Genomic DNA, 14,094 nt, shown 5'->3' on the forward strand with positions numbered 1-14,094 from the left:
TCAATTACTTACAACCAGTTTACAGAAAACTGATTTCTTCCAAGCTATGGTCATGTTGTGAGTTTTTCCCTTAAGCAGATTAAAATCCTCCAGGAATGCAATTTTACATCCTCATCTATTATAGACTTGTTTAACTTCAACTGTGCATTTTGTATGAACCATGACGATGAAACTGATATAAACGTGCAAAAATTATTATTTTATTGATTATAATTACTCCTTTATTTATTGTTAAAATGTGCAGTTGCTGCAACTTTTCTATGCCCCTACTTTTGGCACAAACGAGGTGTTATTGTGCTAAAACAGCATTTAAATATTAAAAGTATTTTTTTAACTTGTAGGGTTCAGTGTGACATACAAACACACACACACATACAGTGCTCGGCTTGGTTCGTTAAGCCTTGTACTTCAACAATAGACACATCTGCTCATCGTTTTCTATCAAAGGCAACGGTACCGCAAACTAGTGTCCCTTCGTTTGGTTTAAACTGTCACATTCTAAGCAAACAGGCGTTAGGAGTGAGGTGGGGGTCATCCAGGAGGGGGGCTGCAATACTAATGAACAAGTGCCAGTGAACTTCAGAGGCGACCATGAATCCAATCAATGACATGTTTTGGTTGTTTGCGTGTGCCAAGGGGTTAAAAAGTATTTGAAGGGGGCGGCGGAGGACTGGAAATGAACCCGGAAGTTGATTGGACCTTAATTGCGTGATTTAAAGTGGATTGAAAATGAAAGGCTGTTATAATGGCGACTATTTAAAAAAAAACAAATCTTCCAAATGAGAGAGGACGAATTAACTTTAAATTATGTGTTCAATTACTTATTTTCCTTTCAAATATCCCCGACAATAATTGAAACTGCGTCCAAACCAAAATGCTACCTATCTTCCTTAAATAAGGCGTGTGACGTCACGCTAGGGGCGCGCCTCTGCTGGAGAGAGAGAGCGAGAGAGGGAGCTGCGTCGTGCGCATGTGCATGGGCTGCGGTGGTGGACCCAGACAAACACCGAGAGAGAGAGATGGCGCGGCACCCGACCGGAGCGCAAGGACAGCTGGCTGGTGGTGGGGGGGCTTTATACAAAGGAAGGAAATAATACAAGAAATTTTAAAAGATATATATCGATCTATCAATGACGAAAACGTGGATTTAGACGCCGGAACCGATGTAGTGTGAGTTTTCAAACGATAAGAAAAAGATCAAAACAACTTTGAGGACTTTCGGGGCGGGGGGGCGCAAGCTAAGCAGGTCACATAGATGATTGGTCCACAGAACCGCCTGGACCATGAATGCCCAGCTGTCGATGGAAAATATAGGCGACCTGCACGGCCATGACTCCGTGAGCAGCCACGGGGAGCTGCTGAGCGGCCAGAGTCCGCACTCTCGTCCGAGCCCGCGGGGGCTGAGCCACCGCGCCATGGGCATGGCGACACTCTTGGACGGCGGAGACTATCATCACCACCACCCGGGACACCTCCACCCGGCCATCAGCATGTGTGAAGCCCCCGGCATGAGCGCGAGCAGCACCTACACAACCCTGACCCCGCTGCAGCCTTTGCCCCCTATCTCCACCGTGTCCGACAAGTTTCCCCCGCCCCATCATCACCACCACCACCACGCGCACCCGCATCCCCATCACCCGCATCCGCACCAGAGAATCCCGGGCAACGTCAGCGGCAGCTTCACGCTCATGCGGGAGGACCGCAGCCTGGCTCCAATGAACACTCTCTACCCCGCCTACCACCACAAGGACCCCTGCATGGGCCAGAGTCTCTCCCCGCTGTCCGGCTCCGGTCTGGCGGGCATCCATACGAGCCAAGCCGGTCTGCCGCCTTATGCCCACCCTGGCGCCGCCATGCCGGGGGAGAAGATGCTGACGCCCAGCGGCTTCGAGGCGCACCATCCAGCCATGCTTGGCCGTCACCCGGAACAGCACATGAGCTCCACGGCGGGGATGGTGCAGCTGAACGGCCTGCACCACCATCCGCACGCCCACCTCGGAGCGCAGGGCCACGGCCAGGCACTGGGAGGCGGCCGGGAGCAGGCCTCGGCGCTCGGCCAGCAAGGAGCCATCAACGGCGGTGGAGGAGGAGGCGGCGGCGGCGGCGGACAGATGGAGGAGGTGAATACCAAAGAGGTGGCGCAGAGAATCACCACGGAGCTCAAGCGCTACAGCATCCCCCAAGCCATCTTTGCCCAGCGGGTTCTGTGCCGGTCCCAAGGGACCCTGTCCGACCTGCTGAGGAACCCCAAACCGTGGTCTAAGCTCAAGTCCGGCAGGGAGACCTTCCGCCGCATGTGGAAGTGGCTGCAGGAGCCTGAGTTCCAGCGCATGAGTGCGCTCAGGCTCGCAGGTGAGCGAAGCCTCGGTAAATCCACATTCTATTCTATTTTCAGTGTTTGCATGCAGCTATTCGCATTGACTCTCGAGGCTACTCTGTTATTAAGCAATAATCAATAATAATCAATAAGCAGGTCAAGTGGGCTGGGAATTTTCAACTCAGTGTTATTTTGTCGTAATCACGGTATGGGCCACATAGATAACGTGCTTTACTTTGTCATATTTAAATATTCGACTTTGTTCGTTGTGTTGTTTTGCGTCCATTTTAATTCACCTAGTAATTATTCATAGTATTTTCGGCTCGTTGGTGATTTATTTTCCGTGCCCCAATTCTAGTATATTTGACTTTAATCGAAATCGAACTACATGCTTGTTGTATTTTTGCATGCATTTGCATTGGGATTTTAAAATGCTGTTTTTTTTTTCACACGATCAAATGCCAGCGAGTAGCCTCCAGTGTCAATATTATTTCGTGATTTTTATTTTGAAATATTTTAGTATTTGACTGCTAAGATGAATTCAAGCGCATGTTTGTGTATTCCAATTCAAATGGCCTGCTGATATATAGATTTATCTATGGCGGGTGTTTGTGTGCATGTCGTTTTTGGTATCGTTTTACCTCTAAATATCGACCCGTGATCTTGTAAAGTAAATCGATCCTAACACGAGGAATCGTGAGTGTTTATTTTGGTATACATGCAACCGAGCAGCCTCATTTTCTGGCCTTGTTCAGAGTGTAAATTCGCGTCTGGAGGCCTTTGTGTACGTGGTGATTTGTATCCCCTCCTAAATGGGACTTTATTGTCCTACAATGCACTGCAGTTCATTGGTAGTTATGTTTATTTATTCCAGATTGAGAAGGGGGGGGGCGGGGGGGGGGGGTGTTTTCCCCGTCTAATTAACTGATAGACCTCTGTATTAATTTGTCCCTGTGGTAGTCAGGAGTCAATTAAGGCACGCACGCACGCTGCACATTCACAGAGCAACAAATTGATTTTTTTTCTTCCTAAAGTTTATGAGGCTAATCGATGGGTTGCACATGTGTGGTTTTGGGGGTTTACAATGAGGAGAGGGCTGCCGACTGGATTGAAAGTGCGTGCGTGCACGCGCGCTTGCGCGTGTGTATGCTTGTGTATGTAATCGCAATTGATTAGTTCTCCGGGCTTCTGCCCTTGTGTGTCTCTGAGAACTTTATTCACAATTAACTGGAAAAAAAAAAAAACACAAAACGCATTTAAACGTGTGTATGCAGGGAAATGATTCTGTCTATTAGTAATATGTCGTTGTTTTATTTCTGATTTAATCTTGTTACAAAATGTCCACTTATAGGGCTCTTGAGTCATTATTACATTCAGCTATCTTCAAATAAGATTTCATTATTATCATTCACACTATTGAAGAAATGTTCTTGTTTATTTTTAATGGCTCCCAAATCACAGTTATGAATAGGCATAGGTAGAAATAAAAACTCATTAAACATTTAACAAATTTTGTACACACACCAAGATGTTAACAGTATTCTGGAAAATTGGACAATTTCAAAATTATAATTAAAAAGAAAATAATTAGTACTGGGTATTTGTGTGTGTGTGTGTGCGTGTGCGTGTGTGTGTGTGTGTGCGCGTGTGTGTACTATGTATATATAATAAATGCATTGTTACTTCTAGTCTCCCCATCGAACCACAGTGTCTAGAGTTATCTTTGTTGCTTTTAATGATTAGCAACCACAGTGTGCGTCTGTGTGTGTAGGTGCGTACATGTGTGCGTGTGTGTTGCGAGACGAGGTCCAGGCTTTGCCAGGTCTTTCCCGCTGTCTGCATGGCCTTCACTCCAATTGATTTATTATAGCAGCTTTTGCACTAGCAGTTAATATTTAGCAGTCTTGGGTGCAAGTATTGCTAATTTTAGTAATTGTTGTTGTTGTTGTTGCTGTTGTTGTTGTTGTTGTTGTGCCCCTCTTTTGGTTTGCTGAGATATATGAAAAAGCCAAATGTGATCTTGAAGATAAGCTGGTGGAAATGACTGGATTGTGCTTTGACACATCGTCAGAGATGTTTATTTAGCAGCATGTTTATTATTGTGCTTGTATTTTAGATGATCTGTTTATCTACATATCAAGCAAAACTAAGCATTATAGCATTATGTTGGAATTTACTTGAATCGGCTCCTATCAGATGCAACTAATGTTGTAGCCTTCGATGTGCTTAAGAGCAACCCAAGTCTGCCCCCTCCTGGTCGGTTACAAGTCACGCTGAGTGGGAAAAGTAAGTCTTTAGAAAGCAGCACGTGATAAAAATGGCAGCCACATCAGCTGCATCGTTGAATTTCTAGTGTTAATAGAGGCTCTGTGTGATGTTTTACCACAACCGCCACACGGTCAAGTGCTTCTGCCCGGGTTCAACTCTCGAACTTCCTGTTTGGAGTTTCCCTATTGCAATTTTTGAAGTATTCACATTTCGACAATTTGAATATTATAAGTGCATGGATGGCTCTCACCTGTGCATAGATGTAGCGTGATAGCATTCATCTTGTCTTCTTTTTAAAATAGGTTTAAAGTTTTGTTTTTTTAGACCAAACTTTTGTCTGGGCATAAAAAAGAAATTCCGAATAGATGTGAATGTGTTTACGAGCACAGGGTGTATCCTGCTCACTTGCGAGTTTTTGTGTCTTCAGAGTTGCAATTGAGTGTTTCCAGCACCATGGACAGCGTCCGCCGTTGTCTCACTGTCACCGCTGTCTGCGCTGTAGCGTATAACCGCGCCCTCCCCCCCAAAAAACGTCATTGCCATTTTTCTAGACATGAATGACAGTATCATATGCAATTGAACCCACACAGGAAGGCTCACTAAGATTCGAACCCAGAACCTCTCAACTGTGAAGCTCTAACGTTACCTGTGTTAGCTTTTTATTCTTATATTCCATATTTTCAATAGTAATCCCTTTTTCTATTCAACTTAATTTTAATCCCAAAGAGTCAGCATAAGGCAGCAAATTTCCCACAGGGATCAATAAATCAATGATGTTGCAGTGAATTTTCAATAATTACGCGAGTGAATTGTGTAAGAGGCTTTTTCCCTGCCTTGTGGCTCCATTTATGTTCAAAGTGTATTGACGTTCAAGTAGCCTTTAAGGTCAAAAGACTCACTCACGTTTGTTGTTGTCAGTCTTGCAGTGCTATAGGAGTAACTTACATCGTACTGAGAGATGTTTAAAATATTTCAATCTGACTGATCAATGAATGAATGGATGAAGGAATGAATGAATGAACACGGTGCAAAGATTTTTGTGGGGGTTATTGTATCATTAGCTCAATAGATGTTTTTGATTTTAATTTAGGTATCTAATTACCTAATTAATTACCTATTTGAATAATTCGATCGTCATCTTTTGTAATATTTGAGTAACCCTGAAAGCTTTCTATGACAACTCACATTCCTGCTTCCTCTTGTTTTTACTGGCCTCTCCTCAGCGTGCAAGCGCAAGGAACAGGACCACGGCCGCAGCGAGCGGGGCAACCCGGCGGCCAAGAAGCCCCGCCTGGTGTTCACGGACGTGCAGCGGCGAACCCTCCACGCCATCTTCAAGGAGAACAAGCGTCCGTCCAAAGAGCTGCAGATAACCATCGCGCAGCAGCTGGGCCTGGAGCTGGCGACGGTCAGCAACTTCTTCATGAACGCGCGCCGCCGCAGCCTGGACAAGTGGGTCGACGACGGCTCCGGCCACCCGCCCGGCATCGGCCTCAGCGCCTGCACCAAAGCCTGAAGAAGGAGCGGGAAGGCACTTTTGGCCCTTACTCATGGACTCGACTCGGTGGAAAAGCTTTAAAACTTAAAAGAACCTTACAAAAGACCTCCCGTTTTTGCCCTTAAATCTGTACTATATTAATATTTATAGTATCCAAAGATGAGAAAAAAACAAACCAAAGACGACTTCTTTCTTGTTTGACCTGCTTTGACATGTTTGTGTTACTGCAAAAAGACTACCACACCCCCCATCCCTTTTTTTCCTGTACTCACTTACCCGCACCGGTCTCTAGCTTTACGACAACCCCCTTCCCGCTGTCACGATCTGACTCCCAAAATGGAGGTTCTAATCAGTCTGCTCTACGGAGCTCCAGTGGGATTTGGCCAATCAGCGTTCAAAGAAACGTAAATCTCACAGGAGCGACTGGATTGTTGCTTTTTGTTTTGTTTCATCCCGGCTCTCTTTTCTTGAATCTGTGGACAATTTCAGGGGCGGGCAGCCCATCCCATAGCGTAGACTGCTAGCCCAAAATTCCCACCCCGGATCGCGATGTAGTGCTTTCCTTCCGACATGCTGAAACATCGTTTTTAAACAAGAGAAACCAAAGCCTCACTTGTGCACACACTACACTTCAAACGCTAGCAGTGCTATTGACCAAAGATGATAGTTTGTAGTTGCAACATTCCTAGTCATGCATCCTTACATGTTCTGTGCTCTCTGTTCAGGGTTATGGCAGATGCTGATTTAGGGCTAAAGTCAGCTATGTGAACCACTACATTATCCATATTGTTAAGTCACCTGTTTGTCCATTTTCTTTTGAGGTTTATTATGTACGGGGTTCTGCTGTGTGATGTTATGTTGCAATATTTCTAACCACTTATCCGTCCATTTTTTTACCATATTCATAGTCATGGTAGAAACATAAGATTGTCTAGTTTATTTGTATGGGGGGGGATTCCATGACAGTCAACTAGGTAAACTGTTACAGTAATGCCTGTGCAACATTTGTAATCTTTCCATTTTATTTTTTATTTTTGTTAGCATCATGTTAGAAGCTGTTGTTAATCGCAGCAGTCATATTCAAATCATCTTTATACTATTAATGGTGCAACATTCTGAGTGTCCCTTCATTCATCCATCCATCCATTTTCTGGAGAGTTTACCCTGTTTGGGGTCTTATTGGGTATTATATTGGTACCAGAGTTCACTATGTGAACCACTACATTGTCCATGTTGCAATATTCTTAGTCTATCCATTTATTTATTTTTTTGCATTAATTCTGTTCAGGGTCAAGACAGGAACAGGAGCTGATCCCAGCTCACATTTAACCAAAGAGAAAAATGTATGTGAACTAGCAGTGACTTTACACCCGTAATCATTTTTGACTAATTTAACATGACAGGAGCGTCAAGCTTTTTGCCTTACAGATGCCTTTTTAATCAGTTGTATCTTCGCCGCGAGCGGCGTGAATGTTACTGTTAACGCTCGCTGCGAAGGCCAATCAAAGCGTGTTGTCACTGTGAGCCAAATTTAGTGTTTTGCTTTTATTTATCGTATTGATTTGTGTGTCCATCAAAGGCGTCAGGTGGAGAAGATCAATGGTCCAATCACCTTCCTTTCCCTTCCCCCAACAATCCAAAGCCTGGAAAGCTATGCATTTCAGCACAAGGAGGAAAGCACTACACAGGGGGAAGAAGCGTAGCCTGTTTGATAAATAAGCCAGCCGGGCCCCTTGTCATCTTGCACCTCCTCTTTTTCCTCAAGGCCATGGTTAGCAGCTCTACATTTATCAGAAGGAGCAGAGGGGGGGGGGGAGGGGGAGATAGAGACGCTTCCTCAACACCCACCAAAACAACGTGTCACCTGCTGATGTTTTCTAGTGTGAAACCAAAGATGCTACCTCACTCAAGTTCCATATGTGATTTCTATCACTTTGATGATACCAAAGATAACCAAAGATGTTGTTGTTGCTTTTTTTTTCAATGCACGGCCTCTGTGAGTGGTGATAAAAATATTATTGTACAACCCCCCGCCCCCTCCCCACACACACACACACACCCTATCCTTGCCTAATGCGCTCCTGCTCTCGATTCCAGCTTTACAGATAGTCACACTCATGTAGTCAAAAATATTATCGTTATACAACAAAAGCATTTATTTTTCAAATTTTGTGACCGGGAAAAAAAAAAAATTGCTTGCTTTTTTGTAAAGATGAGTAGATTATGCTGATGGACCTAAAGACATATTTCACATATGCAGTGGTTAACCAAAATTTAAAGAGGAAATTAGGTAAAAAATTGTATTTACGTGTTCTATGCGCCCCCACTCGTCTAAACACGGAATGTGTCGGAATGAGGCCGAAGGATCCATGTGTAGCTTACAAACGTCACATGACCAAATCAAGAAAACGTGAGGCGTGATCGAAAGGTCGTTACCTGAGCCCTTCGGCACTGTAAAATCTGAATATCGTGTTTAGACTAGTGGGGGCGTATTATTGCAAAGAAAATATTGGGTTGATTTCCCCTTTAAATCTCCAAATTTGGCACAGAACATGTTAAAGCTGTCAAGAAAATTAGTAAACGTGGTTCTTTGCTAGTAGCCATACACAGTGGAACCTCTAAGTCAAACCAAACTCTTTAAAATAAGTCACGTCAAAAGTTGTCTTGTCCTTTTTTTAATCCATTATCGGAACCGTTTCCATTCATTACGTTCATTCTTTGAGGTTGTTTGCCACATTTTTAGAGCAATAGTTCTTAAACCTTTTGGACCAACCACCAGCTAACAGAATGCTTAGCTCTGAATGTTCATTTGATTCCTAAAAACTCTTTAATATTGCTGTAATCCCATTGTAACATTCGGTTTGAATTTTGATACTGTTCTTGAATATAGGTAAATTTGAAAACTATTTTCCCCACAGATTTACTTGAAATGTACTAGCCTGCACAGAAAGGTTCAATACCATTTAAAGATTAAATGTAAATGAACTTGAAAGTTAAATACAACTGAATTGTACTTCGATGTTTGTGTACCACTAGAGGGAGCCTGTGTACCACTTGGTATACTCATGCAACACTGGCAGAATCAGTTTTTGTTTTGCGCTAAATGTTACTCCAATTCCAACTTTCATATTTAGAGGTTCCACTGAGCGTCCTCCTAACGTCTGCCTCCTGGTTGCTGTTTGCTTCAGCAGACCCACATCAACCCCATCGCAATCCCCCTCCTTCACATTCCCAGGACGAGTGCCTTGCTTGAACCAAAGTGTTGAACCGCTCTTGACCTCGTTTCTCTCCTTTGACTTACCTCAAGCCTGTCGAAGGGCCGCCACTCCCCAAGGAAACCCCGCCCCCTGTTTTTTCTTTTGTTTCAAATCACACTATGGTGCTTTTTTATCGCCAACGCATGCAATGAAAACATACCAAAGCGACTCTCCCCAAAATCTCCCTTCCTCTATCTCTCACCTTTTCTCTCTCTCACCCTGGCCGTGCATGTTATTTCCACTATGTCTCTGAATACCTCATGGTGACAATTCCTTTGCGTACTTTCTGCGACCGTGTTTTTCCATTTTTGTATTTTCTTTTTCTTTTAAGAAGTGTTTCAGGGTTGATGTATATTGTATGGCGGGAGAAGCATATTTTTGATCATTTTTGAGTCATTGAGAACTACAGTTAGCTAACTCTTTTTTATCTCTTTAATGGTTTTGGGTTACCACCCTATGGTTGCAAGTAAAGATTTGGTACAACAGTTGTCTACAAAAGGCAAATATATCAATATTTCATGTACGAGCATGGATAACATTCTTATTCAAACATGCAGCTACAGAAAAAATGCTCAGAACAAAAATTGACTGCCCCCATATGTCAAAATTGGAAATAAACCACTATATTCCTACTCTATTCATTTCTGCACTTAAATTATAAAAAGTAAAAATTGAGTTAGCCCATTCTGGTTCTCAGTGGTTCATCTGTGATAGTAGATTATTGCTTTTTAACAGGGTAAAACCAACTGCTGTGATGTTGTGTTCCGCCACCCCACACTATTTTTTCTCTACTACTGTGTTGTGGTTGCTTAAGTTAAATATTTTTTTCCCCTTAACTACTGGGTTAATTTAATTTATGTATTTGTAGAAATTCTAGATTTGTATATAGCAGGGGGGAGAAAGTAAAGACAAAAAAAGTTTTGTTACAGCGTGACGCTTGTGAGGCATTTCCATGTGTTTTAAACACTGCCGCCACCCCCTCTCAAAAAAAGCAAAACTTTGTTGACCAGTGTTTGTATGTATATGTGTTTTTCTATTGTTTTTAAATGGGTATTACAGTACGGCACATCCAAAGATTTTTAAAAGAAAACCAAAAAAATGGCGAAAACATGTATAATGTTGAAAAGCACTGGCATTCGTGAAGTAGACTTTTATTTTTATTTTGTATTTGATTTGCCATTCCCACGGGTATAGAATGTAGAAGGCGTAGTCTTGAAGGGGAATCTCCTGTCCAAAATGTACAATCTGCTGAAAAATTAGAGGGCTGCAAGTCCTGCCCACTTTGCTGCCTTCATGTACACACACGAGTGGCGGGAGTGGAGGCCGGGCAGCCGGTCTGCCAAGAGGGGGCTCTGTGCCACGGAGATATTGTTTATTGCCTTCATTATTATTTTGTAACTTTTTTTGTTTCCAATAGCCGTGGCCCCGCTGCCTTGCCTCATCGAGTATCTGTTTTTTAGGTACGTACGTACTTGTGTCATGAATATGAGCAAAGTCTAATAAAAGTGCAAAAAAAAAAAAAAAAAAAGCTTATCCGAGAAATAAGTTTGCAAGTGTGTGGATTTGATGTATTTTTCTGTATTATTTATATTATTTTTGTAAGTGTTTACTGCATACTGTTGTAGGAACGATGTCCTCTCTGAATTGTCATGCCAAAGACTTCAAAAGATCACTAGAGTTACAAGTTGTAAACTTTCCATGGGAATAAACTGGAAACTTTGATATTATGATTTGAAGCGTAATCTTTAGTTTATGCAAATTCTGTACTTTTGTAGTACAAGTGTTTTTATTTATTGATTAACAATGACATTCCTTTAATGTTTAAATTGTTATTTATTTATCAGAAAATGGATGGATGGATAAATTACTTTGATGATTACTTTAGTATTTAATTGACTTCAACTTACGTTTTTATTCAACGTCATGAATTTGTATAGCTTTAAAATAATGAATTATGTACTTAATATAGCTTTGATGATCTGATGTCAGTTTAATATAATTAAAATATCATTCTTTGAAATATTTTTTTAATTTTTGCCTTTTCAAAATGGTGTAAATCTTTTTTTAATTTTTTGATTTAAGTATTTGTGGTGATGAATGATTTTTAATAATGATTTGGTCGTCTTGTATAATCTCTCCGTTGACTGATTCCCATGGAAAGTTTCAGGACATATACAACCCATGTCATCACCAAAATGCCACTAAATAAAATAATTAAAAAAACATAGCCTATCATATTTCCAACCAATTTGTGATATTTTTCCCTCCACAAAAATAGTTGACTTTAATGCAATCTAATAACGTGAAATGGTTGAAAAGAAAATGTCAGACATATGTTTTAATTTAGTTGTTGAATTCAATAATGTGGAATCGAATCACTTCAAACGATGAAGTATCTTCAACGTTTTTTTAATGACACTACCGTCACAAAATAGAATGCAGGTTGCATTGTTATGTAAAAGAACAGTTGATAGCAAGTGGACCTATTTTCCTGGACCATGCCTCTCATTTTGTCCAATTAAGGAGTTCCTGTGATGGCAACTTGAGGCCACAAGTCTCACAACAAACATGGCGCCTACGACAATCATAGGGATCTCTCAACGCTGCGGGACGTTTCTCACTCATGATGGAGGACTTTCCACCTGGTAATTCACAAAGATGTTGTTTTTTGTTGTTGTCGTCGACGTTGTTCTTGTTCTTTTAAATAAACAACTCTTCTTTGGTCATAAATTTAGAGTCATAAATCTTTGTTGTACATCAGGGTTGGGCAATCGACTCTACTAAAAATAATAATAATAAAGGTTATGGGTGTAGGACACTTTTAGGTAAAATTTCCACATGACCCTAAAAAAGTTTTTGTAACCAAATGTATGTTGGTCATATACGGCCCATCGCAGAATTTCATCGCAATGAAGTGTGAAACTCAATTAAACAAACAAGACAACAAACACGAATATGCATGATGAATTTTTCTGACTTGGCTGGCCCAGTTGGCTGCCTGTGTATGTTCTGGTGGAGAGGAGCGGGTTGCATTATTTGCATTTATCCACAGAGCGGCGCTACTATCTTAAGTTTGCAAAGACATCGCCATCTCTTTGTTCTAACAATGTTTGTTCAGTCCGTCGACTGCCGTCAAGATCTGCAGTCAGTCTTCATGTTGATATTATTCATGCAGGATTATTAACTTAAGGATACAATTCACTAGTTTCAACCAGTTCAAAATGACTTGTTTAGTTTTTGCATCAAAGGATCAAGTCTTAAGTGTATTCCTTGCGGCTATGATTTATTTGATCAACATCAGATGATTCATTTAATCTTAATTAGTGTACATAAATGATTTTTAAGCAAGAGACGTAAAAAAAAGATTATTAAATGGGTGTCATTTAACCAATTTTGAGTTAATTAAACATCGACGAACAATAAAGGGGCTCACTTATGGTCTTAAATCAGACCGTCATTTTGGCAGAAAACATTGTGAACATTGTAAACTTTGGTCCTTTGTTGGAAAAAGGCCCATTATCTACTGCCTGTTGTTTGGAGTTGTCCTGTAAACTTTGACCCTATTTCTTTCCCTCCTTTGTCTGTGGTACCAAGTTAAACAGTGATGAGGACCTTTTTCTTATCAGGGGGCATTTTAGTTTGGAGAATGTTTAAGCATTTAAAAAGGTACTACTTCTGATGACAGCTGAGTGTGTCAGGATCTAAAACAAAGAACAACACAAAGTGAAATCAAAGAGAGCATGACAATAAAGAGTTCCCACTCTCCTTTTTTAAATACAATGCACTTCTTCTTGGAAATAAACAGATTATTTCATTGTAACGTTATGCTGTTACTATTTTTGTATCAAACGTTAATACTTGGTCACAAGAGAGTCTTTTGGGGGGGATCATTTGTGTGCAAATGAAACTAAGTTGTTGTATGAACCCTGCGATGGGGAAATTCCTTGTTAGGTTTATCACCAAAATCGAGATTAAAAAAACATCAGTAGTGTAAATTTGCAACACCCTTGATAATTTGCTGGCACTAAGTGGGGCGTATCCATTTTTTGGGGAAGATGGTTAGTGTGACTCACTTTTCTGGGCATAGGAGTGACTCATTATATCACACACATTCATTCAATTGTACTATATTAGAACATTATTTTTTTTATTCTTCAAATGCCCTCAAACAAAAAAAAGCAGAAAGAAGAGTCAATAGCATGGTATGTTACAAAACTATGCGTGCATGACATTATTACTTATGTATTTTGATCATCGCCCAATTACCTGAGAGGCCCCACTTGGTGCCAGCAAAGTGTCAAGCAAAATCAAGCAGCACATTGTCTTAATTACCATAGACGATCTTTGTGCTCATACTATCCAACCACACGCCAGAACAAAATGTTCATCGCACGTGCGCACGTGAACGCGCTCCCAAATCCCCGCCCAACCAATCAGCTGGCAGATTGGAACGCCGACCCGCCCCCTTTTCGCTTTGTTGTGATCGTCAACATGACACCAACGACGTACGATGTACGCCATGCATGTTGGTTGTTCATGAAAGTTTTCACTTTTAAATGCTTGACAGTTGCCATGGTTGCAAGCTCACGTGGAGGAAAAAGAGGGAAGTGACGACCAGCGGGGCTGTTGTTGGGACACGTGACGAGAGCTGCATGTGTTTTGACTCTAGATGGGCATTCGGGCTCGCTTGTAGTGATCTCGATCATTTGACTCGCTGCAGTTCGACTCTTTTGGCTCCCTCAACATGTAGTTTG

At 41.6% G+C, this 14,094-nt stretch overlaps 1 protein-coding gene across 2 annotated transcripts; it reads left to right on the forward strand.

The window, feature by feature from the left end:
- Positions 1-371: 371 nt before the first annotated feature.
- On the forward strand, positions 372-9,611 carry onecut1 (one cut homeobox 1). 2 transcript variants are annotated; one of them, XM_037248010.1, is made up of 2 exons: positions 372-2,352; positions 5,809-9,611. In XM_037248010.1, the coding sequence occupies exons 1-2, from the start codon at positions 1,284-1,286 to the stop codon at positions 6,099-6,101; spliced, it is 1,362 nt and encodes a 453-aa protein (XP_037103905.1). In that variant the 5' UTR covers positions 372-1,283; the 3' UTR covers positions 6,102-9,611. The 2 variants fall into 2 exon arrangements, with proteins under 2 accessions (XP_037103905.1, XP_037103904.1); XM_037248009.1 differs by having other exon boundaries at positions 373-2,367.
- Positions 9,612-14,094: the final 4,483 nt, after the last annotated feature.

This window comes from Syngnathus acus, chromosome 3, assembly GCF_901709675.1.
Source record: "Syngnathus acus chromosome 3, fSynAcu1.2, whole genome shotgun sequence".
Taxonomy (NCBI): domain Eukaryota; kingdom Metazoa; phylum Chordata; class Actinopteri; order Syngnathiformes; family Syngnathidae; genus Syngnathus; species Syngnathus acus.